The sequence below is a fragment of the Mustela erminea genome, chromosome 20 (assembly GCF_009829155.1).
Source record: "Mustela erminea isolate mMusErm1 chromosome 20, mMusErm1.Pri, whole genome shotgun sequence".
NCBI lineage: Eukaryota > Metazoa > Chordata > Mammalia > Carnivora > Mustelidae > Mustela > Mustela erminea.
In genome coordinates, this window is record NC_045633.1 from 8,626,662 (window position 1) to 8,654,633 (window position 27,972).

Here is a 27,972-nt window from a genome sequence, read left to right on the forward strand (position 1 = left end):
AGTTCCCATCATCAATCATTCCTGAGCCTACGAGTTAGGCACGGAGGAAGGGGACATGATAAAAAAATGATGAAGATAGCAGTGAAAGTGTCAAAATGAACAATCTGCTAGATTTTTAAATTTTTGGAAGCTGTCAGTTAAATGATGCTCCCTTAAATGTAGATAAATCCAGACTGAGAAAGACAAAGTTTTGCTATTTGATTAGCAGACTGTCTCTCTCTACTAGGCCGAACATAAAACTCTGGTGTCACCCAGTGGATTCCAGGAGGAGTATATGACAGGATGTACACATTCTAGTAGGTTTTTACATTTTTTTTAATTACATTCAATTAGCCAACATTAGTATAAATGTAGTACATCACCAGTTTTTGATGTAGTGTTCGGTGATTCACTAGTTGAGTATAACATCCAGTGCGCATCAGATCATGTGCCTAGTGGGTATTTTAAGATGACCGCAAGAGAAGTGTTTTGTCAGGGGCTGGAAGAGAAGGCAAGCAAGAGGAAAGGATGCATAGGTGTTGTATGCAAATGGGTCTAGGTTTGAACCTGTAGCTGTCATTTATCAGCTACAAGTCTTTGGGGTATGTCACTTAATCTCTCCAAGTCTTTGCTTTCTTCTCTGGAAAATGGGGAAAATAAGGGGTGACTGTGAACATTAATCAGTATATGTATTTGTTTGGAATAGTATCTGACACTTGGCAAGAGCCTGATAAGTGACTGATATTCTTATTACTGTTATTGCTATTATTACTAAGTATTCTGACAGAGAAGAGCCTTAGACCCTCAGATTCTTTGCTTTCTTCTCCAGCTTACTTGAACCTGCTAGGAAGATTCATCTTCCATCCCTGGGTTGGAAATGATGCCCCCAGAGGCCCCAAGAATGGAATCTGTGGTTCATCGTTCGATGCCTTCCCTCCCCGCCACCCCCCCACTTTACTTTCTCCAAAGACAACCCCTATGGTCTTGATTGTAAAATAATTTTATTACTTGATTATAGGAAGAGGAGATACTACCACAAACATGAGCCATGGGGAAGGGACACTTTCTTTGAGGTGCCTATATTGTTCTTACACTTATGTTCCAAGGTTTGTAAATGCCACACAGAGGTGAAACATGATAGTATTTATAAAACTCCTAGGACAGTGTCTGGTATATGGCACGTGCTCAATCAATGGAGATTTCCCTCCTCTGGTCATGACTGTCCTGAGGTTTGGGGTGACTTGGAGAGGGCTCCAATGTCCTATCCATGTGCGTGAGCCTGTGTGTATGGACCCTTGTCCAGGGTTGAGATGAAGTGATCTGACCCTTCATTTCCTTCCTAAGATGCAGGCTTCTGCTGGACTCTGCCACTGTCTGTTTTTCTATCTGCGGGACTAATCGTTAGTTGCTCTTCCTTCTCCCATCTTCCATCATTTTTCTTTATCAGTCACTCTTACGATTTTTACTGAGTTTTTGTTTCCTCCCTCCCTTCTTTCCTTCTTCTCTTTCTCTCCCTTCCCCCAATTCTCTTTCCCCTATTCCTCCATCCCACCTTCCTGCCTCCCTCCTTTTCTTTCCTAATGGCTTTCACTGTTTCATTTTTACTCTGATTTTCCTCTTTTCTCTTCCGCTCTCCTTTCCACTCTTTCATTCCCTCACTTTCTTCTTTCAAATTCTAATATGGCAAGATTTTATGCTAATAACCAGGGAAAGAGAGAAATCTGTTGTATTGTCATGAGGAATCTCATATCCGCAGAGGAAGGCAGAAGGCCCAAAGGGAAATGAAAGTAAGTAGAAGTATAGCACCCAAAGTGATGCCCATACAGGTCTCACTGGGGCCCAGCTTGCCTAGATGTCTTCCACTCCTTGTCTCGAAGAATCTTCCGCTGGATTTTCCCTATGACAGTCTTGGGCAGGTCTGAGACAAACTCCACCTGTTGGGAAAAGTTAGTCCAGGGTGGGCCATCTGTGACCTCAGTGGGGATGGGTTTTTCAGAGGAACTGCTCTGCTATAGGGTGACAAAAAGCTGTTAAGGCTGGAGGCTCCAGGTGAGTGAGGACTGAGCCTGGAACACTCCAAGGGCAGCCCTTAGGCAATAAGAAGCTCTGGAAAGTGCTCTGAGACAAAGGCAAGAAGAGATGGCTGGAATGGGACATAAAGTTCTAGTCAATGGTGCCTGATGTACTCTAGGACAGGGGAGAAGCAGCACAGCAAACACAATGTGACACGGTCCTCAGTCACCTGAGCTTTCACATCAGACTCCCTGGACTGCCATCTCTCCTCTACTGCCTGCCTGGCTTTGGATGAGTCACTTGGCTTTTCTAAGAATTTCTGCACTGGGTAAACTGGAGGCAGCAACAACTGTGCTCGGTTATTTGAAGATAAAATGAAATTAGGCAGGCTGAGTTCTTGATGGGTAAACACTAAATAGGTAAACACTCAAAAAAAGTGGCTGTGATTAACCTGGACTACAGACAATAAATATTTAAGAGTTAGGAAACCTGACTTTGAATTCCAGCTCAGTCATTTCCAGTTGGCAAAATCATAATATCTCTCCAATTTCATTTTTCATTATCTGCGGGGAAAAAATATTTGATGTCGAGGACTCCATCTCTAATATTCCTGAATCCTAACATATGGACAATGAAGACAATTTACTTCCTGTTACAAGGCCCAGCTTGCCAGGGCATTGATCTAGGAGTCAGATGGCCATGGGTTTGATAGAAATAAGAAAAACTGGGATACTGACACCAATATGGAAAAGGTATCTTCTTAAAAGGTGATGCTGGGGGTTTTCCACAGGCAAGACTGAACTTGCTGAGGAAGGGGTTTGTTAAAAATCACAATGGGGGGATGGGGTGCCTGGGTGGCTCAGTGGGTTAAGCCGCTGCCTTCGGCTCAGGTCATGATCTCAGAGTCCTGGGATCGAGTCCCGCATCGGGCTCTCTGCTCAGCAGAGAGCCTGCTTCCCTCTCTCTCTCTCTCTGGCTGCCTCTCCGTCTACTTGTGATTTCTCTCTGTCAAATTAATAAATAAAATCTTAAAAAAAAAATAAAATAAAATAAAAAATCACAATGGGATGGAGCAGGGGTTGGCAAACTGTAATCTGAGGGCAAAATCCAGCCCTTCTCTTGTGTTTGTAAAGTAAATTTTATTTCAACACAGCTACACCCATTCATTCCCAGTGGTCTCTGGATCCTTCACACTGCAAGGCAGAACTGAGTAGACAGAGAGTAAGGGTAGGGATAGAGGGTAAAGAGAAGCTAGCAGGGGAGATCTGAGAAGGGTTTGGTCTCAGTAAGGAGGGAAGAGATAGAAAGAATGCTGCCCAAAGCATTCTAGAGGAGAGACTTTAAAAAAAAAAAAAAAGATTCTTATTTATTTATTCGACAGACAGAGATCACAAGTAGGCAGAGAGGCAGGCGGGGGGTGGGGGGGAGGCAGGCCCCAAACTGAGCAGAGAGCCCAGTGTGGGGGCTCGATCACCAGGACCCTGAGATCATGACCTGAGCCGAAGGCAGGGGCTCTAACCCACTGAGCCACCCAGGCGTCCCTAGAGGAGAGACATTTAAAAAGAGACACATCTACTGATATTGAATAATATAATGTTATACTGTGGATCCATTGGATACTCCAAAATATTAAGTTACAATTCAAAATTCATTGTATTTTGGGGTTGATTTGATTTCTAGTTTCCTTTTTTTTTTTAAAGATTATATTTATTTATTTGACAGACAGAGATCACAAGCAGGTAGAGAGGCAGGCAAGAGAGAGAGAGAGAGGAGGAAGCAGGCTCCCCGCTGAGCAGAGAGCCCGATGTGGGACTTGATCCCAGGACCCTGGGATCATGACCTGAGCCGAAGGCAGAGGCTTAACCCTCTGAGCCGCCCAGGCGCCCTCTAACAGTTTCCTTTTAAAATGCTTATTATGCACTAGTCTTCTGAGTACTTTAAGTCTTACAAATATTAACTCTTCTTAACAACCTGGAAAGGGGTAACACCATTATTCCCATTTCACAGATAAGGAAACTGAGGCACAGAGAGATTGTTAAGTGATGGAGACGAATTTTTAATGAAGCTGTCTAATTCCAGAGACTTTGCTATACTGACTGCCTCACTGTGAGTTTGTAGCTGAAAGTCTGGCTGCTCAGAGATCCCTGCAAGAATGATTTAACCCTCCCAGGCCCTACTGCTGCAGCCAAGGACAGATTCCCTTCCCCGGGCCACAGCCCCATCCCAGCACAGCCTGCATTCAGGTCTGATCTACATGGGGCTATAAAGTAGCCTCCCAACCTTGCCCACAGCTCAGGCAACTCTGAAAGGTTGTCCTAGCTGCAGAAGTCCCCATGGGCTTGGCTGAGGCCCCCCGTAAGGCTACATCAGAGTGTACCTTCACCTTCTGCCGAGTCCTGCTCCCTTCTCTCTCCTTCCCTTCTCTTTCTTTCCCCAGGTGTTGATTCCAAAGCACTCACTAATAAACCGCTTGTATGTTTATCTCCTGCCCAGAGTCTGTTTCTCAGAAAATCCATCTATGACAATCAGCCTGTGCTGACAAAGCATTAGTGAACTTCTGGGTTCTATAAACATCTCAGTAGCTTTAGGCTTAACATAGTTGCTCTCTTCTCTACCCAAGACTCAAAAATATATACCCTTTTCCTTTTCTCTGGGGCAAGTTCCTATCTTGGACCCACTTCCAAAAACTGGCTCCCCCCTTCAGTGTCAGCCTCCATGCCTTAGTTCCCTGCCCCAGAGCGAAAACAGGTAGAGTGGACTCTATGCTTTTTGCCTTTTCTGGTAAGAGCACTTCCACTTTCCTGTGGGAAGCCACCCCGCTCTCCCTCAGTCCAGATCATAGGGGCAGGGCAGTCTTCGCTCCATCTTTCCTACACTTGCTTCAGAGGTGATCACAAGACCCAGAAGTGGCCAGAGTGTTCCATCACCCTGGTTCTAGGGATTATTTAATGATGGGCTCCTGACCTAAAGTAGTTCAATGAGAATCAACCTGAAGATTTTCACTGGTGCCTTTGGGGGGAAAATGTTCTTTTATTACTATGATTAGCTAAATTGCTAAAGACCTGTGTTTGGACCTGCTGTTGGCCATTACAAAGGGGAAACATTTTAAGAAATGAAGCCAATACAGAAAGAAAGAGGGTCAAAGGGTGAAAGAAGTATCACTGACCACATTATTTGAATGCCTGGTACCAGCCACAACTAAAGCTGTCCCTTCCCCTGGACAGTTGTGTGAGCAATAAAGTTTGTGTTCAATTTCTTTTTTTTCCCAAGATTTTATTTATTTGACAGACAGAGATCACAAGTAGGCAGAGAGGCAGGCAGAGAGGGGAGGAAGCAGGCTCCCCACCGAGCAAAGAGCCTGATGCGGGGCTCGATCCCAGGACCCTGAGATCATGACCTGAGCTGAAGGCAGAGGCTTTAACCCACTGAGCCACCCAGGCGCCCCTAATTTCTTTTTTTTTAAATTTAGTTTAATTTAATTTTTTCAGTTTCTAAGATTCATTATTTATACACCACACCCAGTGCTCCATGCAATATGTGCCTTCCTTTCTGTTGCTGACAACCAAAAGAATCCTGGATAAATAGCGAGATCCCAGTGCAGAGAGTAGGAATTTGGTGAGGAAGTTGGGAGCATCCAACTTTCAATTCAAAGCCACCTAAAGGCTGAGGCAAATATTCAAGCCTCCAGACAGCTTCTAGATGGTCATAATCCCATTTAACTTTGGAATTACAGGCCTCATCCAGAGTCTGAAGAAGAGAAATACAAGAAGAGATATCTCTCTCCTTCCTCAAGTTGGGGGAGCAAGGGAGTTCAGAGACCTCACCTTCCTTGGGTACTTGTATGGGGCTGTTACTGACTTCACGTGCTGCTGCAGCTCCTTGGTGAGCTGGTTAGAGTCATGGGAGAGAAACTGCGGGGCCAGGACCACAAATGCCTTTACCACCTGCAACAAAGATGAGGGCCAAGAGAGAAGGCATTGGAGTATTGTTGTCCCCTGGAATAATGCAGAAGCAGGGCTAAGGTTTCCAACACAGCACCCCCTTTATATACCCTCAAATGTGCCTCTAGATACCTGGGTGAGAGAAAGGGAGAGAGTAGGGATAACAATGGCTAAGTCTCCAGCTCTCCCTCAAGTGGCTTACTGGATGGGCAGGTAGGACTGTAAATTGAAACCACCCTCATCTCATATCAGTGGTAGAGAGAAACTCCTTATAAGACAAGAGCAAAAAATGAAGACTGGGGGCCATAAACCTAAATGATTCCTTTAACCACTCCAAACTGCAATTTGTACATCTATAAAATGATGATCCAATTATCATACTTAATTCATGGGAAATTAAATGAAATCATATATAGCAAGCCTTAGCCCAGTGCTTGGCACAGAGGGATTTTTGGTAGGGGATCCCCTTTGGGTCTCCCTTCCCTAGTGACTTCTGTGATTTCAATGGCTGATATGGCCAACACCTGCCAGAGATAGGAATTTATTCAACGTGTACCCTGTTGAAATGTACTTGGACACTGACCCACACCTCTGTACCTTACCTTTCTCTATACATATACCAAGTTCTACTAGACTCCATCTGGGCCTGTTTCTATGATCATAGCATTAAAGGGGTCTTTCTTCTTCCTTATGTTCTCATTGTAAAGCCCATGGCTCAGGGGCTCTACCTTTTGGCTCTAATTCTTCCTCTGTTCTAGTCAGGAATCAAATTCTGATTCAAATGCCAACCAGAAGAATAGAATGGAATCCCTGTAGCCTCATAATAATAGACCACATATGGTGTTTGCTATGTGCCAGGCCTTCTTGCAAGAACTTTACAAACATTAATTTGTTCAATTCTTGCCCAAGATCACACTGCTGGTAAGCAGCAGGGCTCTCCAGCCTCCAGATTCCATGCTCTTAACTACAATGAACTGTGCCCTTGTTTCCAAAATCTGCACACCCCCACCTCCCACCCTTGCAACTCCAGTCTGCTGCTCCCATGTCACCTCTCCTCGGACAGGGTCAGGGCTGCTGACTACAGCCGTCTCAACCACAGCCGGATGCTCCATCAGTGCGTTCTCAACCTCTGAGGGCCCAATCCGGTACCTGTAGAAGAGCCTGTCTTTCAGAGAACGTTGGGCACGCAGCCTCTAGGCCAGCCCAGATGCTCAAGAGCCGGCCAGAATAAAGATCCAGGTTTCCCTTCCCAGCCCAGAAACCAAGCTCACCCGCTAGAGTTAATGATTTCATCTCCCCGCCCCAGGTACTGGAAATAGCCATCTTGATCCTTGATTGCCTGATCTCCAAGGATCCAAAAATCCCCTCGAATGTTGGCTGCTGTCTTCTCAGGATTGTCCTAGCGACCACAGGAAGTCATAATCACTATAACTGCAAAGCTGAAATCCTCTTCCCCAGGGCTGGCACGAGTAACTACATGTGATGATCTTGACCGGGCCTGCCAACCTCAGCCTCAGATGGACCTGGAACTTACCCCTTTATTCCAATTAATGTCCCCAGTGTCTCTGACCTGCTCCCCAGGGTCCAGTCTGAGGGATAATACTGATGCATTTATCCACCTCTGCTCTAGGGCATTACTTTGTAGTAAGCACACAATAAATGGCAGCAACTATTAGTATGGCATTTATTATTTGATTGTTTTATCATTTTGGTATAAGAAGGTGTGTGTTTGAGGTCTTCCCTGTCCATTTTTAAAATAGTGGTGTTCTTGGCTGACTCTTATAATCTCTGACTTCACCATCCATCCTCACCTACACAGGAAAGTGGTCGGACTTAAGGATCATCTAATTCTAACGTTCCAAGGTCTGAAGACAGGGATGCTCTCAACTATTGGTGAAATCTCAATGTCATATCTAGCGTGGCTCTAAAGGACATTGGTAGGGGAGAAATATTTGGAGAGAGGCAGGGCTGCCCTTGGGAGAGTACTGCTGTATGTAGTTTGGGGGCAATAAATTTTTTTGGCCTGAAACAGTTTTGGAGTGGGGTGGAAAGGGTAACGGGAGGAAGATAATTCTTCAAAAGGAAACTTAGGGGTAGGTTAAGGATGACAGGGGTGAATACCCAGTTTTTTCTCTCTGCAAAGTACCCATTATTGGACACTGGAAACCCTTTGTTCCAAGTCCTGTCATGGTTTACCTCTTGGGAGGTATATAACTTTGTCCCCCACCAACCCTCTCAGAGTCTCCACTATCCCCACAGAGAACAGAGGGGAGGAGTGGGTTCCTCACCACATAGCCAGAGAAGATGCCTATAGGTCTGATGGGCTTTACCCTGATGCCCAAGTCTCCCTGTGTACCAGGAGGCAAGATCTTGCCCTTGTCGTCCAAGACCTGAAAGAGGAAGCAGATAGGAAGAAGATTCTGCAGAACAGGAGGTGGCTGGAGTGGCAATGTGGAAGAGTTGAGCTGGTCTGATGGAAGACCCCCTTACTCCAGTGGTGACCAAAAACAAGAACAAGAAGCCAAGGGCAGCAAAGAATTTTACACCTCAACTTCTAAGCCTGGGATGGTTGAGGCAAAGCCCCTTATGGAGAAGGGACCAGATGAGCTTGGGAAGAATCTTCTGGCTGTAGGAGCTCAGTAAATATAATAGCCTCCCATTTTCTTTGAGGGCCATGAACTTGGACATCAGACAGATCAAAACTCAAAGTATGCCTCGGCTACCTTACTAGTTGACTTTGAGCTGACTGAGCTCTATGTTTCAGTGCCTTCATTTGTCTAACAGGGATGATAATAGCTTATGTCACAGAACTATATGAGAATGAAGGAAGGTATTTTTAAGAAGGTATTTAAAAATGATTATCATAGTCAGGGGGAGGGAGAAGCAGGCAATTACAAATAACATTGAATAGAGTAAAAGTTGTTAACACTACAGATACATATACCTATGCACATAACCATAGACACAAATTCTATACATTGGAATTTAGCCCAAAGAAATAATAAGGGGAAAGAGCAAAATTCTAGCTAAGACATCTTGCTTGTTGTTTTTACTAGAGAAAATTTTGGAAATCATCCATTGACCAACAAAAGGCATAAACAGTAGTGGAACCATCCAATCTACTATTATATAGTCATTAAAATTCATATTGTAGATAGGTATTATTTGACTTGGAAAGATAGTCACCCAAAATTATTCAAGATAAAAGTAAATTACAAAATGATATGTCAAGATTCACCCTTATTTTTAAAAAAATGTATATATTTATAGAAATGGCTAGCTACTTAATTTGCTGGCAATTCAAAGTGGTTTTCTCTGGATGATAAAAACATGATTAATTTTCTTTGGTCTTTCCTCTCTCCCTCCCTTCCTTCTTTTCATCCTTATCCTTCCCTTTTAAATATTATTTAAATATCTTTAATTTTTCCTCAGTGAACAATGCAATAAATAAATTACTGAAAAATTAGTGTATTCCCTACTTTTCCCTCCCTCCTTAGAGCCCCTAACAAACCTGCACATCATAATGGGGAATAGCAGTTCCCAGGTAACCAGGTTTGAGTTTCATGGTCTTGGAAACTCTGCAAGTGAGTCCCTGCAGAAGATGGTAGACAGATTGCAAATCTTAGGAGGAGTTATATGGTCACAGAAAAATTAAAAAAAAAAAAAAAAAAAGATTAAGCAGAGCAAATTCTAAAACAGTCCTGAAGTTGCCTTTTCTTTAGTCGCTCCCTTCCACCCCTGTTCCTGGCTGCCTTCCCTTTACTGGAACTCCCATCCCGGGGTTGCGCTAAATTATTTGGAAAGCAATCTGACTGACCCTTCCCCAGGGAAAAGGAACTGACAACCACATTTTAATCTCTTTAGTGGGAGCTATACTTTAATAAGTGACCATGGACCACAAAAGTCCTTTAAAACAATATGGGATTAAATTACCTCCCATAAGAGAGCTAGCTCTGCTTGAATGCTAAAATGAATCCCACAGAGATGCTGGTGTTTAAAGAACATTCCTGAAACATGGCTTTTTCAGAAAGGCTAGAAGCCCTTGCAACACATCCACTGTCCTCATCCCCACTTGCAAAGCTCTTCCACATCACAGCGCTCTCATCCATAAGCCCTCCAGGAATCCTGCCAGGGGGCCCGCTAGACATAGAGGGCTGTAGGATAAAATAGTGGAGAGGGGACCAGAGGTACTGAGAGTCATAGGTAAGAGGCACTGGAAAGGTTGCGGGGGAAACTATTCCTCAGGTTGTTTTGATAAAGCAGCGGTGTACAGAGCGATGCAAATGCTCCTGGTGCTCAAGGGGCCCCAACAGTTCTAAGAAGACATCTCAGCAGGGAAGGTGGGGTCCTACTGGGTTCTTCTCCCCAGAGCTCACTTTTGTCTGAGCAGCTGAGGGCAAAGTCTGATGCACTTGATAAATTTAGGTCTCTGCTGAAATGTTACCGCATTACAGAGGACTTTCCTGACAACCATATCGGAAATGCCAGTCCCTCATCCCACATCACCCCATCTCACCTGTTTTACTTTTCCTCCCTAGAACATCTCACTGACTACCATGTCCTACATCTATTAATTTGTCTCAGCTCCCCACTCCCACTGGAATGTAATGTCCAAGACAAGAGAGCTTTGGCTAATTTGTTTCTGTTCAATTGTCAATACCTATTCCATAGCAGGTGCTCAATAAATATTTATTGAATAAGTGCCTGATAAGTGGTGGCTCATATTTTTACTCTCAGAAAGCCTTTCGAAGCCCATCAGGTGCACCAGCCCATTGGTTCCCCCTAGGAGCAGATACCGTTTCTGTCTGGCCATAGAATTCTCGGATGTCCAGTCCCGTCTGGGCCCTCCAGTTCTCCAAAGTGTCTGTAAGGAGGGATTCTCCACCACTGAAGCAGTTCTGTAGATGTGGGAACTTGTAACTGAAGGAGAGAAGGCAGGTAAATGTTCCCCCTCAGCCTCCCTGGAACGAAACTCTGTCTAGGCAAGAGGACTCCAGGTACTTTAATGATGAGGTAGGCTTCACAGGGCAACCCATGCTTAACGGTCCGAGAGATGAGCATATATATATGTGGTGGAGACACAAGGATGGACCGATAAACCCAGAGGCTCATACCAACCCCCAAAGCCCCATCACCTAGAAAGATCCTGTTGTATCAACATCCGGTAAACGATGGGTGCTCCTACCATGTTGTTGATGGGGTAGCTGGACAGCACCTGGAGGGAGAGAGCCGGCTGACATTAACCACCAGGCTAAATGCCGAATTTACCAGCATGCACAGTGGTTGCAAGCATGGGGCCTGGAGCTGGGCTCTGGATTTAAATCCTACCTTCTTTATTCTGTCTATTTCAGACCAAATCCTCAAACCAAAAATAACAGAGAAATAACCACCTATCATTATGGAGATACAGGTCCAGGACTACAGGCTGAAAGGACTAGATTACAGGTCCTGTAATATTTGTCAAATTCTGGCTCACTGTTCCTGCCACTTTAATGACTCACCTCCAATAACACACTTCTAGAATTATGTAAACCATCAGTCCCCAAGGGAAGTCACTGTTGCAAATCGGTTGTATGGTCTTGGTTAAGTCACTTAACCTTCCAGGTCTCGCTTTGGTAATAGATAAATTCCAGCCCTATTTTCCTGAAGCATTCTTGGGACATAACTCAGGTAGAAAAGTGCTGTGAAAAGTTAAAAATACAGGGGCAACTGGGTGGCTCAGTCAGTTAAGTGGTTGAGTCTTGCTTTTGGATTGGGTCATGGTCTTGAGGTCCTCAGATTCAGCCCCTTGTTGGGCTCCATGTTCAGTGGAGTCTGACTGAGGATTCTCTCTCTCCCTCTTCCTTTGCCTCTCCTCCAATCACACACATACATGCGCTCTCTTTCTCAAATAAATAAATAAATAAATCTTTAAAAAAGAGGAAAGTCAGAAGTGCCTATAAACAATTCATAGAAGTGTTATTAAAAATAGCTAGTACTGATTAGTTGCCTGCCCCTGTGCCATCTCATTGAATTCTCATAATAACCTCATGGAGTGTGTATTATCACCCACATTTTAAGAAGGAAAACTGTGAGTCAGAGAGTTAAGTAATTAGTCCAAGGTCATACAACTAACAGGGACTAGAACCAACATTTCTGGCCCTTACTTTCAACGTGTTGCAACACTATCTCCATCCCACGTTTTGCTTTGTGCATAATGTATCACGAAGAGAGATTCAGGTAAAAGTGTCTAGAAAAAAATATTAACATTAGCACAACATGCAATTATTTCTTCAAACTGTGCTTTAAAAAAAGATTGTATTTGTCAGAGAGAGAGAGAGCACATGTGCAAGCACAAGCAGGGTGAGCATTAGGCAGAAGGAGAAGCAGGGTCCCCAGTGATCAAGGAGCCTGATGCTCCGGATGTGGGACTCAATCCCAGGACCCCGGGATCAAGACCTGAGCTGAACATAGACGCTTAACTGACTGAGCCACCCAGGTGTCCCTCCTCTGAGTGTTCCTGATGAACTGATATAAATGATGAAAAATTTCTCATTTCCCTTACTGCTTTGCCTTACAGGAAGCTCAACAGGAAATGAGCTACTTATTTGCTATACTTCTTACTCTCCTTAACCCAACCTACTCAACTCACTGATATCTCCACTCTATATTTTCCTAATATGCTTTACAATTTTACATCTGTTTTCATGCTGCTGTTTTCCATTTGTGACAGTTAACAAAAGCCATTTCAAATCCTTTTTGGAAAGAGGCGGTTACTCTGTTTACATTTGTTTAAAACAGAGAATGACAGAACCATTCGAAGAGAATCTCTTGAGAGAATCCAGACCATGCCTGACCTTTTGACATTTAAGTATGCCATCCATGCCTCAGATTGCCCCCAGGGTCTCTGTTGCTAGCCAAACAGAAGCCTGAATGGGCTGTCAATTACTTCAGAGACCTGGAGGCCCCAGGATACCAGTGGCCCAACTTCCCAACTATGTTGGAGATCCAACATAGGACATGCCTTTGCAAGCAAAATAATCCCATTTCCATTGCTTTGTTGCTCCAGGGTCATGAAATATGTAGATTTTATTTAATGGCTGTCCCATTAAGTTCCACAGGAAAAAAATCTGATACTCTAACACCGAAGCAAAAGCCCATTAAATATGTTTTGACTGAACGAATGGCCTATGATAACTGCCTCCTGAATATATCCCTTTTATCTGTATAAAAGTCTCTCCTTTCTTGGACCAGGAGCTCCATGGGGGCAGGGACCATTTCCATCTTGCTTACCGATTACTGTCCATCCATGTGGCAGGAGTTAGTAAGTATTTGCTGAATAAACTGGAGTGTGCAAACCTTGGGCCATCTCTGACCTTCTGGTGCAAACTGGATCCTGTCTTACCTTTAGAATGACTGCTGGGTCAAACTTTGGCAAAAGATGGATAAATGTGCACGCTCCTGCTATCCAAGGTTGCAGAAATGAAGTCAAGATGTTCAGTATCCAAGCTGTGTCTGATATGGTCCATATTATGTCAGAGGCTTGCAGGCCCATCCATTTGCTGAGAATAAAGAAGAAATACATGTACATCCAAGTACATGAGAGCATGCTGGGGTGGGTGGAACATGAGTTGGAGGCATAGAGGCATAGAGGGGTGTGAGTGTGCGTGCATGTGCGTGTGTGTGTGTTGGTGTGTTGTAGCACTGTATGTAAGTATAAGCAGGCAGGAAGAAAGAAAGTTGTTCTAAACACATGTCCTATTTAAAGAAGGAGTGAGTATTCAGAAGGTGTAACCCCAGCTGACAATGGCCTTACAGATAATTGAGTCTCATTCTCATTCTATCCCCAGAACTTAGTACAGATTTTGGCATGAGGTAACCACCCAAAAAATGTTTACTAACAAAAGACATCTAAATGAATATCCTAAAAAGTCGCCTTGCTAAGTTCAAGTTTGGTCAGATAGACCTTTGGTTCTCTTTTCTTGAAGAATCATGAATTGCCTAAGCATAGTTGAAGGTCTTGTACAGGGTGAAATGTGTCTCTTTTCTCTTTTCAGGCCAGAATAAAAGTTATTAGCCCTGTCTTGAACAAAAAATGATTTAGGCTATACATGAAGAACTTCCCTGTGACTGGGAATCATCACAGTTTGTGACTCTTACTGAAAAAGATTAATATTTTCAGCTCTGTAGGGAAATTGGGTCATAGCCTATAAGGGGTGAGAGGTGGAAATTTAGTATCTTACTTACATTTAAGTGATTTATCACCCCATCTTTTAGAAACTGCATTTTACTTTAACTCTTCTATTAAATAATTTAATTTTCCTGTACTGCAGACACATAGATGGGGCATTTACGTGTTTCAGATTTTTTGGCATTAAAATATTTTTCCAGTTCTAATACTAGACTTTTAACATGATAAGCAGGATATCTTGGGGGAAAAAAAGACCCTGAATAGCTCTTATTATTGCATGACAACTTTGGCACTGTATTTTTTAATTCCATTGGCGAGGGTGATATAGTTAAAGAAAATTCTGAATTATGGGATCTGAGATCCAGAAATTCTGAATTTCAGTTCATTTCATTATAGTTCACCCTTGAACAACATGGTTTGAACTGCATGGGCCCATTTATATGCAGATTTTTTCAATATAGTACAGTACTATATCTGTATTTTCTCTACCTTATGACTTTCTTAATAAAATGCTCTTTTCTCATGCTTACTTTATCGAAAGTATGCCATATATAAGGCATATAACATATAAAATAGGTGTTAATTGATTGTTTATCTTATCAGTAAGGCTTCTGGTCAATTACAGGTTATTAGTAGTTAAGTTTTGGGGTAATCAAAAGTTACACCTGGGTTTCAGCCATCCAGGGGCCAGTGTCCCTAACCCTTATATTGTTCAGGAGTAAACTATAATCCAATCACAGCTTTCATCTCAACAGATTTTAAAAGTAATTTGATGCTGGTATCCAAAATGCCCTCTTGGAAAGTAGACAGCATCAGTGCAAATAACCAGCATTTCAAAGGACAAAATATAGATTGGACTGGAAGGGGAAAATGCATATCTACCTTGTGCTAATCCTATTAGACACATGGCTTAAAACTCTGACGAGGTTTAGAGATCCCAAGTTACCTGAAACAAAAATGTCCCACCAAAGGTCACTAGATATCCAACTTGCTAAGCCATGCTCCCTCTTGCCCCCTTCCCAGCTGTCTTTCTCAGAAGCACCAGATGGTAGCCCATCCAAAGAGAACCGGATTTGAGCTCAGAAATGTCTCATGCCCTAGTCATGTAGTTCTCTGGAAAGAAAGGGTTTCGCTTACCCAGCATCCATCTTGGCCTTGATGCCCAGGCTGGCGTGGGAGTGTTCCGCCATCTTTGGAAGACCACTAGTCCCACTGGTGAAGTAGATGGCAGCTGCTTCTTGGCTTCCAGTCTCCACACAGCAATGATTGGTAGATGCTTCTCTGACAAAGACAAAGACTGTCACATTCTCAGATCTCACTGGAACAGTAGATGTCCCAGCAACTCACCTCTTCCTACCTTCCCTGATGCTGGCAAGGGCAAATCAGCCAACTCACTTCAGAAGGGGTGCTTATGAATGGTTAAGATCAATGGATTCTGAGTTAGTCATACTTGGGTTCAAGAACAACTCAGATTTGGCACTTTATGTAACTTCAGACTATTGAACTTCTCTGAGTTTCACTTTCTGTATCTGTGAAATGTCAATAATATGAGATGGCTCATAGAGTTACTGAGAAAATTAACTGTAACACAAAGATAATGAGCAACTTGCCCTGCAAAAACTCAATACATGTTAACCTGATGGTTGTTGGAAGCCCTTGCATGATACCAGGTTAATAGTAGGTGCCCATTTAGTATCAGTTTTCACAGTACAACCTCCTCTATTTCCTTGACTTTCCTCTCTTGAACACCTATCTCCTCTCATGGCCTGATTTCAAGTCTCTCAAAGATGGTTGCATGTTGTCAACTTCTCTGACAGTTATCTTAAAGATCATGACATTAGGAAAAGCTTTTGTTCTCCCTGGGGTTTCTAAGGTCTGTGTCTCTAATGGAGGCAGGGAAATGCATTCTTCCAGTCAAGCTTGCCATACACTCTTGGAAGGACTCATACAGTCCTCTGCTTCAGAAGCCTAGCCCAGAGATACCAAGGGTAAGAAGAGGATACTCAGTATATCAGCCTCCTCTGCATTTTACTGCGTATGCTTTTGGGCTCCCCTCTGACTCCTGCCGGATTTTCAGTAAACAGCTCTGAGCATTTCAATCCACTTCGTGGTGCTTCTGGTGTGGACTATGGCTGATTCACTTTGTGCCCCAGGATTTCTCTGTTGCCACGAGAACATGGGACTCTGAGCCTACTCTGCATGCATGCATGCTTGTGCAGCCTGGAAGTGTGGGGTCGATGATACCCACCCCCCATACAACCCTCCACCAATGGGGCTCAGGTGCTCAGGTGCTGATGGCTCAAACCTTGGCAGTCCTCCAGTGAATAATCCTGAGAGGCATTCTGTGTGGTCCCTGCAGATCAAGCCCACTTATGCCATGTAGTGACTCGATAACAAACTCTTAAATAGCTTTTCTTTCATCCTTGCCTCACATTCCCCAGGCCCACACTCTGCTCCCTGGAGCTCCCAAACAAAGCACCTGCACATAAGTGCTTTGCTCAGTTTCCACTTTTGGTCAAAACACAGGCTGAGACATGTAGCTACTCACCGTAGTAGAGTCTTAAAGTCAAGCCACCCATCCCGGCTTTTCTCAGATACCAGTAGCTTCATTTTCAGAGAAGGGCACTCAGAGGCCACGGTGTCCACTATCTGGGACACTTCATCCCCAGCCACGATGGCCCTGGCTTTAGACTCCTGCAGCCTGTAGAGGATGTCCTTTGCTTTCATTTGGATAGTCCCGGGCATGAAGACAAGGCCTAGAGAAGCCAAATGTCTTAGAGAGAACTGGGTGGGAGGGTTATCTTCTTTCCTAAAGAAGACTGATATAAACAACCAGTGGGGAGCATATGGGGGTAGAGGGGTTGAGGAAGGGATGACCAATGGGGAATATCAATATTAAGGCACCAAAGATCAGAGAGTGATTTCAACACTGATTTCCTTGGTGTGTTAGAACAGTAAGGAGTCTACCAGGACTAAGGAGAGAAAATGAGTTGCCTGATGTCATGCCATGGACAGTCTAACTCCCTTGCTCCTGCTCCCCATCCACATACAATGCCCTACAGGAGCTTCCTGTAGCCAAAGACTTTCATACAGTAATTAAACTAAGTATTGTGCTGGCAAAGTGAGCACAGTAACTGAACTAAGTAAAGGCTCTTGGAATTTCTCCATCCTACAGCACGGGTCTAGCTCTCAGCCCTGGTTACTTCTCCCAAGCCTGGAACACAGAATTATCTTGGCCAAGAGTGCTCTTAGCTTTCTTTGTTTTTGTCTTCTCTCTTGATAACATCCATGTGATTTTGTTTATTCTTCTGGAGAACAACTAGACTTATATTTCACCATTTACAAAGCTTATTTCACATGTTCCTCCTCATGAATAGCTTGTACCCCTGGCTTACTTTATTCCCACTCTTAACACTTCAGGATCCACACTGCAGACCTGTTAACCATCCCAAGTACGTCTCCAACACGATGGCCATGTCGAGTCAGGTCCACAGAAGAGACACATGTCCCTCGCTAAGTTCTCCTTCCTTTCAGACTGTAATATCTCAAAGTGTCATCTTCCTTGTGTGGCCTATTCACTCTCTTCATGGGGCCTCAAGTTCCTACAATTGTCCCTACACTTCCTTTGATTATTTGACCATACTTCCATCTTCCACCTCACTGATGGGAATACCTGTTGCATGTGAGGGAGCCCAGGAAGCGTAGGGTGGGAATGAAGATAGGTTGTGCAGGTGTTTCTCTGGCTTTCTCATACCTTTCCATTTCTCATCTCTCGAATCTAAAGGCTGATGATTCTTGAATTTCTATCCCCATCTCAGACATTGTGCCCTTCAATGCAACAGCTCACTTTCCATCCCTTCTTTTCTCCATACATATTTTTGATTGAGATATAATAGACACATAACACTGTACTAAGTTTAGTCATACACATAATTTGATATATGAATATATTATGAAATGATCACCATGCTTAGTTAACATCAATCACCACACATAATTACAAATATTTTTCTGATAATAACAGCTTTCAAGACCTACTCTTAGCTGCTTTCAAATACACAATAGGGTATTGTTAACTATAGTTCCCATGCTGTACATTATCCCCAAGACCTATCTATATTGTAACTGAAACTTCTCATCCCTTCTTGAACATCACATGGGTACCCCTAACTCAACAGTTACGGAATGGAACCTGCCACCTTACCCTGACAGCCCCATACCTGCTTCTCCCTGTGGTCTTCACTTTGGTGAAAGCTCGAAGCATCCACCCAGATGCCAGAATTTCTATGACTTCTCCATCTCTCCATGGCTCTCTTTCTCTATCATATGTCACTCATCAAAAAATGGTGTTCTGAGAGTCCTCCTAATTGTCTCTTAAATCTACCCACTCTCTACCACATCTCTACCACCCCATCCAAGGTTGAAGCCAGCATCATTCCTTGTTTCATCTCTGGGTTTCCCACTCCTACTCTAGCCCTCCCCCATCCCATCTTTATGCACCATCCAGGGTGACCTTTTACAAACAGAGTATGATCATGTCACGCAATCCATCCACGCTTTTCCATTCCTCATTGGAAAAGGATTCAGAACCCTCAGCATGGACCTCAGGGGCCTGCCCATTGTTCCAGGCTCACTTGTCACTTTCTCCCTGCTGCCTCTAAACACACAGATATCTTTTCAGGTTTTCTCATAATTTGCAAGCTTCCATTTTCTCTGTGCTGTTCTCTCTGCTTAGGGCATTCCTCTCTGCATCTTCTCCTGGCTGAATCCCCTTACCCTTCAGATCTCAGCCCAAATACCATTCCACTGGGACCCCCTCAGATTAGTCAGTTCAGGTCTCCTTTTATCACAGGGATTGGCAAAATTTTTCTGCAAAGGGCCAAATAGTAGATATTTTAGGCCTTGTGGGCCAGATGCTCTCTAGCCCAGCTACTCAAGTCTGCCATTGTAGTGCAAAAGCAGCTATAGCCAGTGTGTAAACAGGGTATATGGCTGTGTTCTAATGAAACTTTATTTACAAAAACAAGCTGCAGACCAGATTTGGTCTATAGGTCATCGTTTGCCAACTTTTTTTCTTTCAATACGTTATTAAATTCTCATGCCATTTATCAAAATTGTGATTCAATAATTATGCGTGCGACTAATAGTTTAAAGGCAATCTCCCTCCAAAGATCTTTAAGCCCCATGAATGTATAAACCATGAGTTTATAAACTCATGGTTTATACATTTGAGTATGCGTTTTGTCTACTCTATATTAGCAACCTTTAGCACACTGCTTGGTACACAATTCACTTAGAAAATCTAACAAAGGGTGGCATTAACATATGAGGAAAGACAGCATGCTATGGAGAGGGGACATCTTTTGGAGGGGTGGTAGAATTTCACTACCAACGGCTTCATAAGGGAGATAGTGACCAGGCCAGGAGGTTCATTACCAACCTGCTCGCATGCAGCCCAGGGTCACCAGCCACCACTCAGGCACGCGGGGCAGCACCACCGCCACACGGTCCCCAGGCTGCAGGCTGCATGCCCCCGAAAGGACATTGGCTGCCTGCTGGCTGAGTTCCCTCAGTTGGCTGAAGTTCCACACTATTTCATCCCCATCACCGTTCACCCACCAGAGGGCTGGGCCTGGAGGTCGCTTGCCAGCCTGAAGAAAGAGAAGGCCTGCTGATTAGGGTGGGTTGGTACACACATGCGTGTAGAATAAATCCTGCCTTGCAATTGTCACATCAGTGCTTAGTAGACTTGCTGATCTCAGGATCCCCTCCACACTCCAAAGACCTTTTATTTACATGGGCTCTATCTATCCCTACTTACTACATTAGAAATTAAAACTGAGAAATTTTACAAATGTGTGCTTTTACAAATAACAGAAACAAACCATTATACATTACCACAAATATGATGTTTTAATAAAGAGGTAAGTATACTTTCTAAAACAAACAAAAGAGTGGCTTCGTTTTACATTTTTGCAAATTTCTTTAACACCTTCCTTAATAGCATATAGTTGGATTCCATTACCTTCCTGCAGTACCACCTGCCATATAGCCTCTGCAAAAGACCACTACATACTTGTCAGAATGTGACAGTGAAAAAGGCAAATGTTATCTTAGATTTATTTATTTGTTTTCCCGTCTCTATGTATTCATTTTTTATTATGTTCAAATATACATACCATAAAATTTACCATGTTAAGCATTTTTAAGCATACAGTTCAGTGGTATTAAGTGCATTCACATTCCTGTGCAATCAACATCATCATCCATTGCCACAATTTTCCCATCTTTCTAGACAGAAACTCTGTCCCCAGTATATAAGATCTCCCTAGTTTACTACCCTCCCAGCCCCTGGAAACCAGCATTCTACTTTCTGTCTGTATGAATTTGACTGCTCTAGGAACCTCATATAAATGGAAACACACAACATGTGTCCTTCTGTGACTGGCCCATTTCACTTAACATAGTATCTTCAAGGTTCATCCTTATTATAGCATATGACAAAAATTTCATTTTTTAAAAGGCTGAACAATATATTCCATTATATGGCTGTGCCACATTCTATTTATCTATTCATCCACTGATCCTACCTTTTTGGCTATTGTGAATAATCCTGCTATGAACATGGGTGTACAAATATCTCTTCAAGATCCTGCTTTTCATTTTCATTTATTTCCATTTATTTTTTAATTTCCTTTTTTAATGTTTCTTAAAAGATTTTATTTATTTATTTGAGAGAGACAGAAAGAGAGAGAGCATAAGGAGGAGGAGGGAGAAACTGAGCAGGGAGCCAGATGTGGGGCTTGATCCCAGGACCCTGAGATCTTGACTTGAGCTGAAGGCAGATGGTTAACTGACTGAGCCACCCAGGTGCCCAGTATTTTTTAACTTCTTCTTTGATTTCCTGGTTGACCCTTTCATTGTTTAGTAGGATGTTCTTTAACCTTCATGTACGTGTGGTCTTTCAAAATTTTTTCTTGTGGTTGACTTCAAGTTTCATCGTGTTGCTGTCAGAAAATATGCATGGCATGATCTCAATCTTTTTGTACTTGTTGAGGGCTGATTTGTGACTAGTATGTGATCTCTTCTGGAGAATGTCCCATGTGCACTAGAGAAGAATGTGTTTTCTGCTGCTTTAGGATGAAATGCTCTCAATATATCTGTTAAGTCCATCTGGTCCAGTGTGACATTCAAAGCCATTGTTTGCTTATTGAATTTCTGCATAGATGACCTGTCCTTTGCTGTAAGTGCAGTCTTAAGTTCCCTACCAGTATTGTATTATTATCACTGAGTTTCTTTATGTTTGTTATTAATTGTTTTATATATTTGGGTCCTTCCATGTTGGGAGCATAAACACAATTGTTAGAACTTGTTGGATAGATCCCTTTATTATGATATAGTGTCCTTTTTTATCTTTTATTACAGTCTGGTTTAAAATCTTGTTTGTCTGATATAAGGCTACTTCAGCTTTCTTTTGACATCCATTAGCATGACAAATTGTTCTCCACCCCCTCACTTTTGGTCTGCTGGTGTCTTTAGGGTTAAAATGAATCTCTTGTAGGCAACATACAGATGGGTATATTTTTTAATCCATTTTGACACCCTATGTCTTTTGTTTGGAGCATTTAGTCCATTTACATTCAGAGCAATTATTGATAGATATGAATTTGATGTCATTTTTTTGTTTTGTTGTTGCTTCTGGCAATTTTATCTGTTCCTTTCTTGTCTTTATCACTTTTGGTTTTTCTTTTGCACTCAGAGTACTCTTTAATATTTCTTGCATAGCCGGTTTAGTGGTCATGAGCTCCTTTAGTTTTCATTTGGCTGGGAGATTTTTTAACTCTCCTTCTATTCTGAATAACAGCCTTGCTGGACAGAGTATTCTTGACTGCTGATTTGTCCATTGCACATTGAATTTATCAAGCCACTCTCTCCTGGTTTGCCAAGTTTCTGTTGAGAAATCTGCAGCTAGCCCTATGGGTTTTCCCCTTTAAGTTAGGGCTTCTTTTGTCTCGCTGCTTTTAGGATTTTTTTCTTTATCATTTTTGTTTTGCAGATTTAATTATAATATGCCTTAGTGTTGGCCCACTATTGTTGATTTTGATGGGAATTCTCTATGCTCTTGGATTTGCTTCCCTCTCCAGATTAGGGAATTTTTTAGCTTTTATTTTGTTAAATAAATTTTCTGCCCCCTTTTCTCTTCTTTTTCTGGTACTCCTATAATACAAAAGTTATTATGTTTGATGGAGTCACTGAGTTGCCTAAGCAAGACCCTGCTTTTGATTCTTGGGGATATATACCTAAGAGTGAATTATATAGATTATATAGTAATTCTATTTGAAATTTTGAAATTCTATTTGAAATTTTTTTTGAGGAGCTGCCATACTATTTTTCACAGAAGCTATACAATTTTACACACCTACTGGTGATACACAAGGATTCCAATTTGTCTTAGTTTTGTTCTGAGATAGTTTTGATTTCACAGATTACCCTGAAAGAGCCTCAGGTATCCTCAGGGGTTCCATATCATAGTCTGAAAGCAGTACTAAAAAGTCAGAGAAAATTTAATAGTAATTGTGTTAGGTATTTAAAAATTCCCAAGAGTTGTATCATTTTGTACTTTGACCAGTAATGTGTAAAAGTGCCATTTTCCTCATAGTTCTATCAACAGAGTATGTTGTCAAATTCCTATATTTAACTAAACTGGTAGATAAAAATATTATTTCAATGAAGTTTTAGTTTACATTACTCTTATTATGAGTGGGGTTGAACATTTTTTCTTATATTAAAGGGCCGTTTGTGCTCACTTTGCTTTTTTTTAAGCATTTTATTTTTAAAGTAATCTCTATGCCCAATATGGGGCTTAAACTCACAACCCCAAGATCAAGAGTCACATGCTCTACTGACTGAACCAGCCAGGAGCTCCTGAGCTCCCTTTTCTATAAACTGTCCTTTCATATACCTGGCCCACTTGTATTTGGTTGTATCTCTTTTTTTAAATATTTTTTTTATTTATTTAACAGACAGAGATCACAAGTAGGCAGAGAGGCAGAGAGAGGGGGAAGCAGGCTCTCCGTGGAGCAGAGAGCCCGATGAGGGGCTCGATCCCAGGACTCTGGGATCATCACCTGAGCCGAAGGCAGAGGCTTTAACCCACTGAGCCACCCAGGCACCCCTGGTTGTGTATCTTTATTCTTGATTTCAAGGAGCTCTTTTATGTTGGGAATATTAACTCTTATGCTATCACAGGAGTTGAATATCTTTGATCGCTTGTCACTAGTTTCTTTATTTTGTTTATGGCATTATTTGTCAATGTAGTGGGTTTTTGATGTTTATGTAGCTAATTTATTAAATTATTTCTTTTATGGAGTCAGGATTCTGAGTCATGGTAGTAAAGACCTTCCTCATTATTCTAAGGAGGTATATACTTTTAAAGAAAAGCCAAAATTAATTTAGATTAAATTTTTATCTGAAAAACTTGTTTTATAAAATGTTGACATTATTATTATTATTATTATTTAAGATTTTACTTATTTCTTAAGAGAGAGAGAGTTCCTACCACATGAGTGGTAGGAGGGGCAGAGGGAGAAGCAGGCTCCCCACTGAGCAGGGAGCCTGATACAGGACCCTGGGATCATGACTTGAGCCAAAGGCAAACACTTAACTGACTGAGCCACCCCGATACCCCTATTATTATTTTTTTTTAAGAGTGTCTGCACCATGGGCCATCTTCACCTAGAGGCCCAGCATTTGTGATCTGCACATCAAGGTTGTATTATGGTGCTGCCAACATCATGGTACGACTCCCTTTGAGCATCATGTTCTACCTCTTCCTCTATATTAGCCAGGAATACATCGTCCATGTTCTAGAATGGTGCACTGAATGGGGTGGAATTCTAGAAGGTCAGGGAGGGAAATTTCCACATTGCCTTCTTTCTCTGTTATCTCATGGTAGAGCCCTTTTGAACAATTCCTGCCTAGTGGCCACCCTGCTTACACACCCGTGATGACAAGGACACATAATTTTCTGAGAAGACTAACTCATCCTTGGTCACTGCTGATTTTCTCTTACTCAACTCCAATCTACTTACTCTATGACCACAGCTCCCTTCTTATTTTACCCTAAGAGGTCACAAGAAAGCATGTACATATAGGCAAACTGTGTGTCAGCACTAGGGCTGGGGTGGGGAAGTGTTCGAAGTTGATCCACCTGGCACCAGCCCCAGAGTGCCCCTTTCTGCCAAGCCCATGCTCTCTTGCTCCTACCCATGCTGTCTTCATGGAAGACGGACATCTTTATAGCTCATCATAGTACTTGACCCATAAGTGCTCAATGAATATTTACAGAATGAGTTGATGAATTAATGAACTTTGTTCGACTTTGTGCCCCCTTTCCACCCCATTACCTTTTCCATGCCAGCCCAGTGATCTATCACATCACTAGCAAAGTTAAACTTCTCAGGGGCCTCCTGGTGACCCCACTGCAGGGATGTCAGTTGCTTGGTATGAAGGTGGACAGTGCGACTAGACATCTGGGTCCCCCATCGGATGCAAACCTGTTGGAGTTTCCACAGCCAGTACATGGTCAGATCTGTAAAATAAAGAATTTACAGTAGTGAATCTTTCTGTTATAGACAGCTCTAGGTCAGCTGCTTAAGGAGATTCATCACAACCTTATAGGGTTCTTCCAGAAAGGAATTTGTGGTGGTTATGTGTGAATTGGCACTCAGCATTCAGTACTGTTTCCTTCTGGTGTGCCATTCTCCAAAAGCACAACACCCAGTCTAAATCTTAGCTCTCCAGCCCTTCATGACAGTCCTATAAACATCTAATTTCATGCAACAAATACTTTTGTGTTTAAAATACCGTGGTGTGGTAGATTAAATTATTTTTTCCAACAACTGCCTCCTTCCTATCATAGGATTGTGTGTCCCCATTCATTTTCATGTGACTTGCCCAGTGCATTCTGGGGAAAAGGGTGTATTCACCTCTTATTGACTTTGGCTTGTTCATGGGATATGCTTTTGTCAATGAGGTGTGAGCAGATGAGATTGTGTAGTTGGTCAGGAACTCTTGCATTTCTGCTATTATGAGAGTAATGTATCACAGATAGGTGCTATGCCTTCAGCCTGGGTCCCCGGATGGTGGTAGCACATGTAGTGGTGAGCTAAGCCCTAACAGCCACAACCAACACACAGACTCATGAGAAAAAAAATGTGTGGATATAATAAGCTCCTGAGACATATGGTATAATTGTTACTATAGTATATTCTGACTAATACAAATGACATCTACTTCCTTCAGCTGAATCTTGACTGAGATATCATTTTTCAAGCAAAGAAAAATTTAATTTGAGGGGTGAAACATTCATTACAGGTATACCTCAAAACAATAAAGCACTTTACTAATAGTATAAGGGATCTGTTATTTACCCTACTTATTAACAATCATAAATAAACAAGTCTGTATTATACATTAGTCTTTCAGGTGACTATCTAAACTAATAACATCCAAACTTTTAATTAACTGAGGTATCTTGAATACTATGCATATAGCACATGGGGCCTACACCTAGAATCGCATTAGAAATTATAACTGTTAAAAAAACAAGACAACAAAAAGAAAATTTAATTATTGTAATTATTGCTTTCATCTATGTGTTGGCTCCAGGGAACATAGTTCCAAGGCTGTGTAGGCTGGTCTCTGAGTTCCAACATGTTCACCTTGATGGGGGTTGCAGAATTTAACTCTAGGACCTTTGAGTCAATGAATCTAGCTAGAAGTCCTGCCAGTGGCTGGATTCTCATCCCCCATTTTCTAGACACCAGCAGCCAGAATACTCAAAGTCAATGAACACTTGTGTCTTCTCTCCTATTTTCCACACGAACAAGTGAAAATATCCTTACCAGCTCCTAAGCAGCAATATTACTGCCTTTGTACCTTCTGGTCGCTCTCTCTTTCCATGGCTGGCTCTTGCTCATCCTTCTGGCCTTACCTCCTCAGATAAGCCTCCTTCCTGATGGCCATCCAACTCCCACCCCCTCTGACTGCCCCCCTCCCAGCCACCTCAGTCCCTCCCTTTGCTGTGCTATAGACACTTTTCCTTTGCTCCATGCTGCCTCGTCACTAAGACCAGGCCCTGTAAAGGTTCCTAGGATTGCAGCAGACTGCTTTTTCCTGGAGATTTTCACTCTCCTCCACAGCCCTGACTTCTAGAGATCAGCTAGTGACTCATCAGCCAGCATTCCTGACAATAGTGCTCACCTGCCAAGTCCTTTGGGAAGTTTCTCTGGGGGTCTCTTGGTCCGCCCTCCACCTGAGCAGACAGCTCCTGAATCCCTACCACCTTTGATAAGAATGCAGCTGATCAAGAAGATAGCTCCAGGAATCCCTGGGCCTTCATGGAGACCAGAGCTAATCATTAACTATGGACAGTTCCAGGGTCTTACATGGGGTGATAGCAGTCCTCCCTGTTGTGTTTATGGAATGCACAGTCCCAGAGTCTTGTAGGGGTGGGGGGGAGGGGAAGCAGCAGAGACAGTTCTTTTAATTCAGGGAGCCAAAGAGGAGATTTATGCTCAGGACTGACAGCAAGTTCTAGCTCCAACCAGGGAAAGAGAAACAGAACTTCCATGGGCTTGATGTCCGTTCTTTCACCTCCTTCAACCCCTTCTTCACTTTCTCTTTTGGTGATTCTGCCTCATCTCCTTTATCTACACTCAGCCCATACAAGGTCTCACCCAGTACAGTAGCTAGGACCCCAGCTTCCTTGCAAATGACCCTCACATGTGTCTCCAGCCTGGATCTCTCTGTTGCATCCCAATCTGCTTGACTTCTCCCCTTGGATATCTGTCATTCACATCAAACATACTTTGTCCAAATCTGGGCACCTAATATTCTCTGTCTCTGCAAATTACCCCACTCCACCTATATTGTGTTGTCCACTCAATGAATATTAGCTCTTCTGTAGTTTGTTTGGCCCATAGGATCAGAAAAACAAAGACCTTCCCAGGTCATCAAGGAGTTAAGATGAAAGCCTAGAGTGGGACAATAATTCCTTAAGGTCACACAGCTAACCAATCCCAGACCCACGCCTAGAATGCTAATCTCCCAGTAGAATGGCTCTCACCTGCCTAAGTTGGTGACTGGCATCTGGATCATCAGACCCTGAGACAAGAGCTGGAAAGCAGAGGGCTCTCAGCCTCTGAGACAACCTGTCTTCCAGAAACACTAACCTAAGAGAAAAAACATTGCAGCTGAATAAGGGACTTCTGACATTACAGGTCACCTCAGATCCTATATTCTCTCAGATGGAAAGAGTACCCCAATGCCACAGAGCTTGCCTTTCTGCTCTCACTCTGGCCATTATGCACCCCAGGGATCTACTCAGAGAGCTAGTCCTCTGAGGTGCTGACCATCAGTGGTTCATATGCTAAAAAGGCATATTTAGGGAATGGGGCTCCCTAAATGCAGAAGTCTCTGTTGGAGACATGAGTCTTGGAAATGGACAAGATTAGGGTGCCAGTTACTGAGCAATGACTCATCACTGAGGGTACAAATACCAGAGACCCACATCAGGAGACATTTGAAGAAGTTAGAGGGCTTAAAGACCCAAGAAGCCAGGATTGAAGGTGGGAGTCTGGAGAGATAGACCTAGAGAAGGTACTAAAAGCAATCTAGTCCCTTTTTATGCTTTTCTCTGGGCAACCTAGAAATGATGTGGCTTGAAAAACCTGTTTATGTTGAGCAGCAGTCATATCCTGGGAAGAACTCCTCTTCTACCCCAGGAAAATTCATGGAACTCTACCACCTAGCACCTCTGGCCCTGAAGATTTTTGTCCCTTCTTAAATACCCCTGCAATAACTATT

General features: G+C 42.8%; 1 protein-coding gene across 1 annotated transcript; it reads right to left on the reverse strand.

The window, feature by feature from the left end:
• Positions 1 to 1,574: 1,574 nt before the first annotated feature.
• On the reverse strand, positions 1,575 to 26,482 carry ACSM2B (acyl-CoA synthetase medium chain family member 2B). Its single transcript, XM_032327481.1, has 14 exons — positions 26,368 to 26,482; positions 24,510 to 24,694; positions 19,544 to 19,754; positions 16,652 to 16,859; positions 15,241 to 15,384; positions 13,318 to 13,474; positions 11,069 to 11,148; positions 10,730 to 10,853; positions 9,445 to 9,525; positions 8,222 to 8,323; positions 7,205 to 7,332; positions 6,983 to 7,082; positions 5,817 to 5,936; positions 1,575 to 1,913 (listed from the first exon to the last, which is right to left on the reverse strand). The coding sequence occupies exons 2-14, from the start codon at positions 24,684 to 24,686 to the stop codon at positions 1,809 to 1,811; spliced, it is 1,737 nt and encodes a 578-aa protein (XP_032183372.1). The 5' UTR covers positions 24,687 to 24,694; positions 26,368 to 26,482; the 3' UTR covers positions 1,575 to 1,808.
• Between the last annotated feature and the right edge of the window lie 1,490 nt (positions 26,483 to 27,972).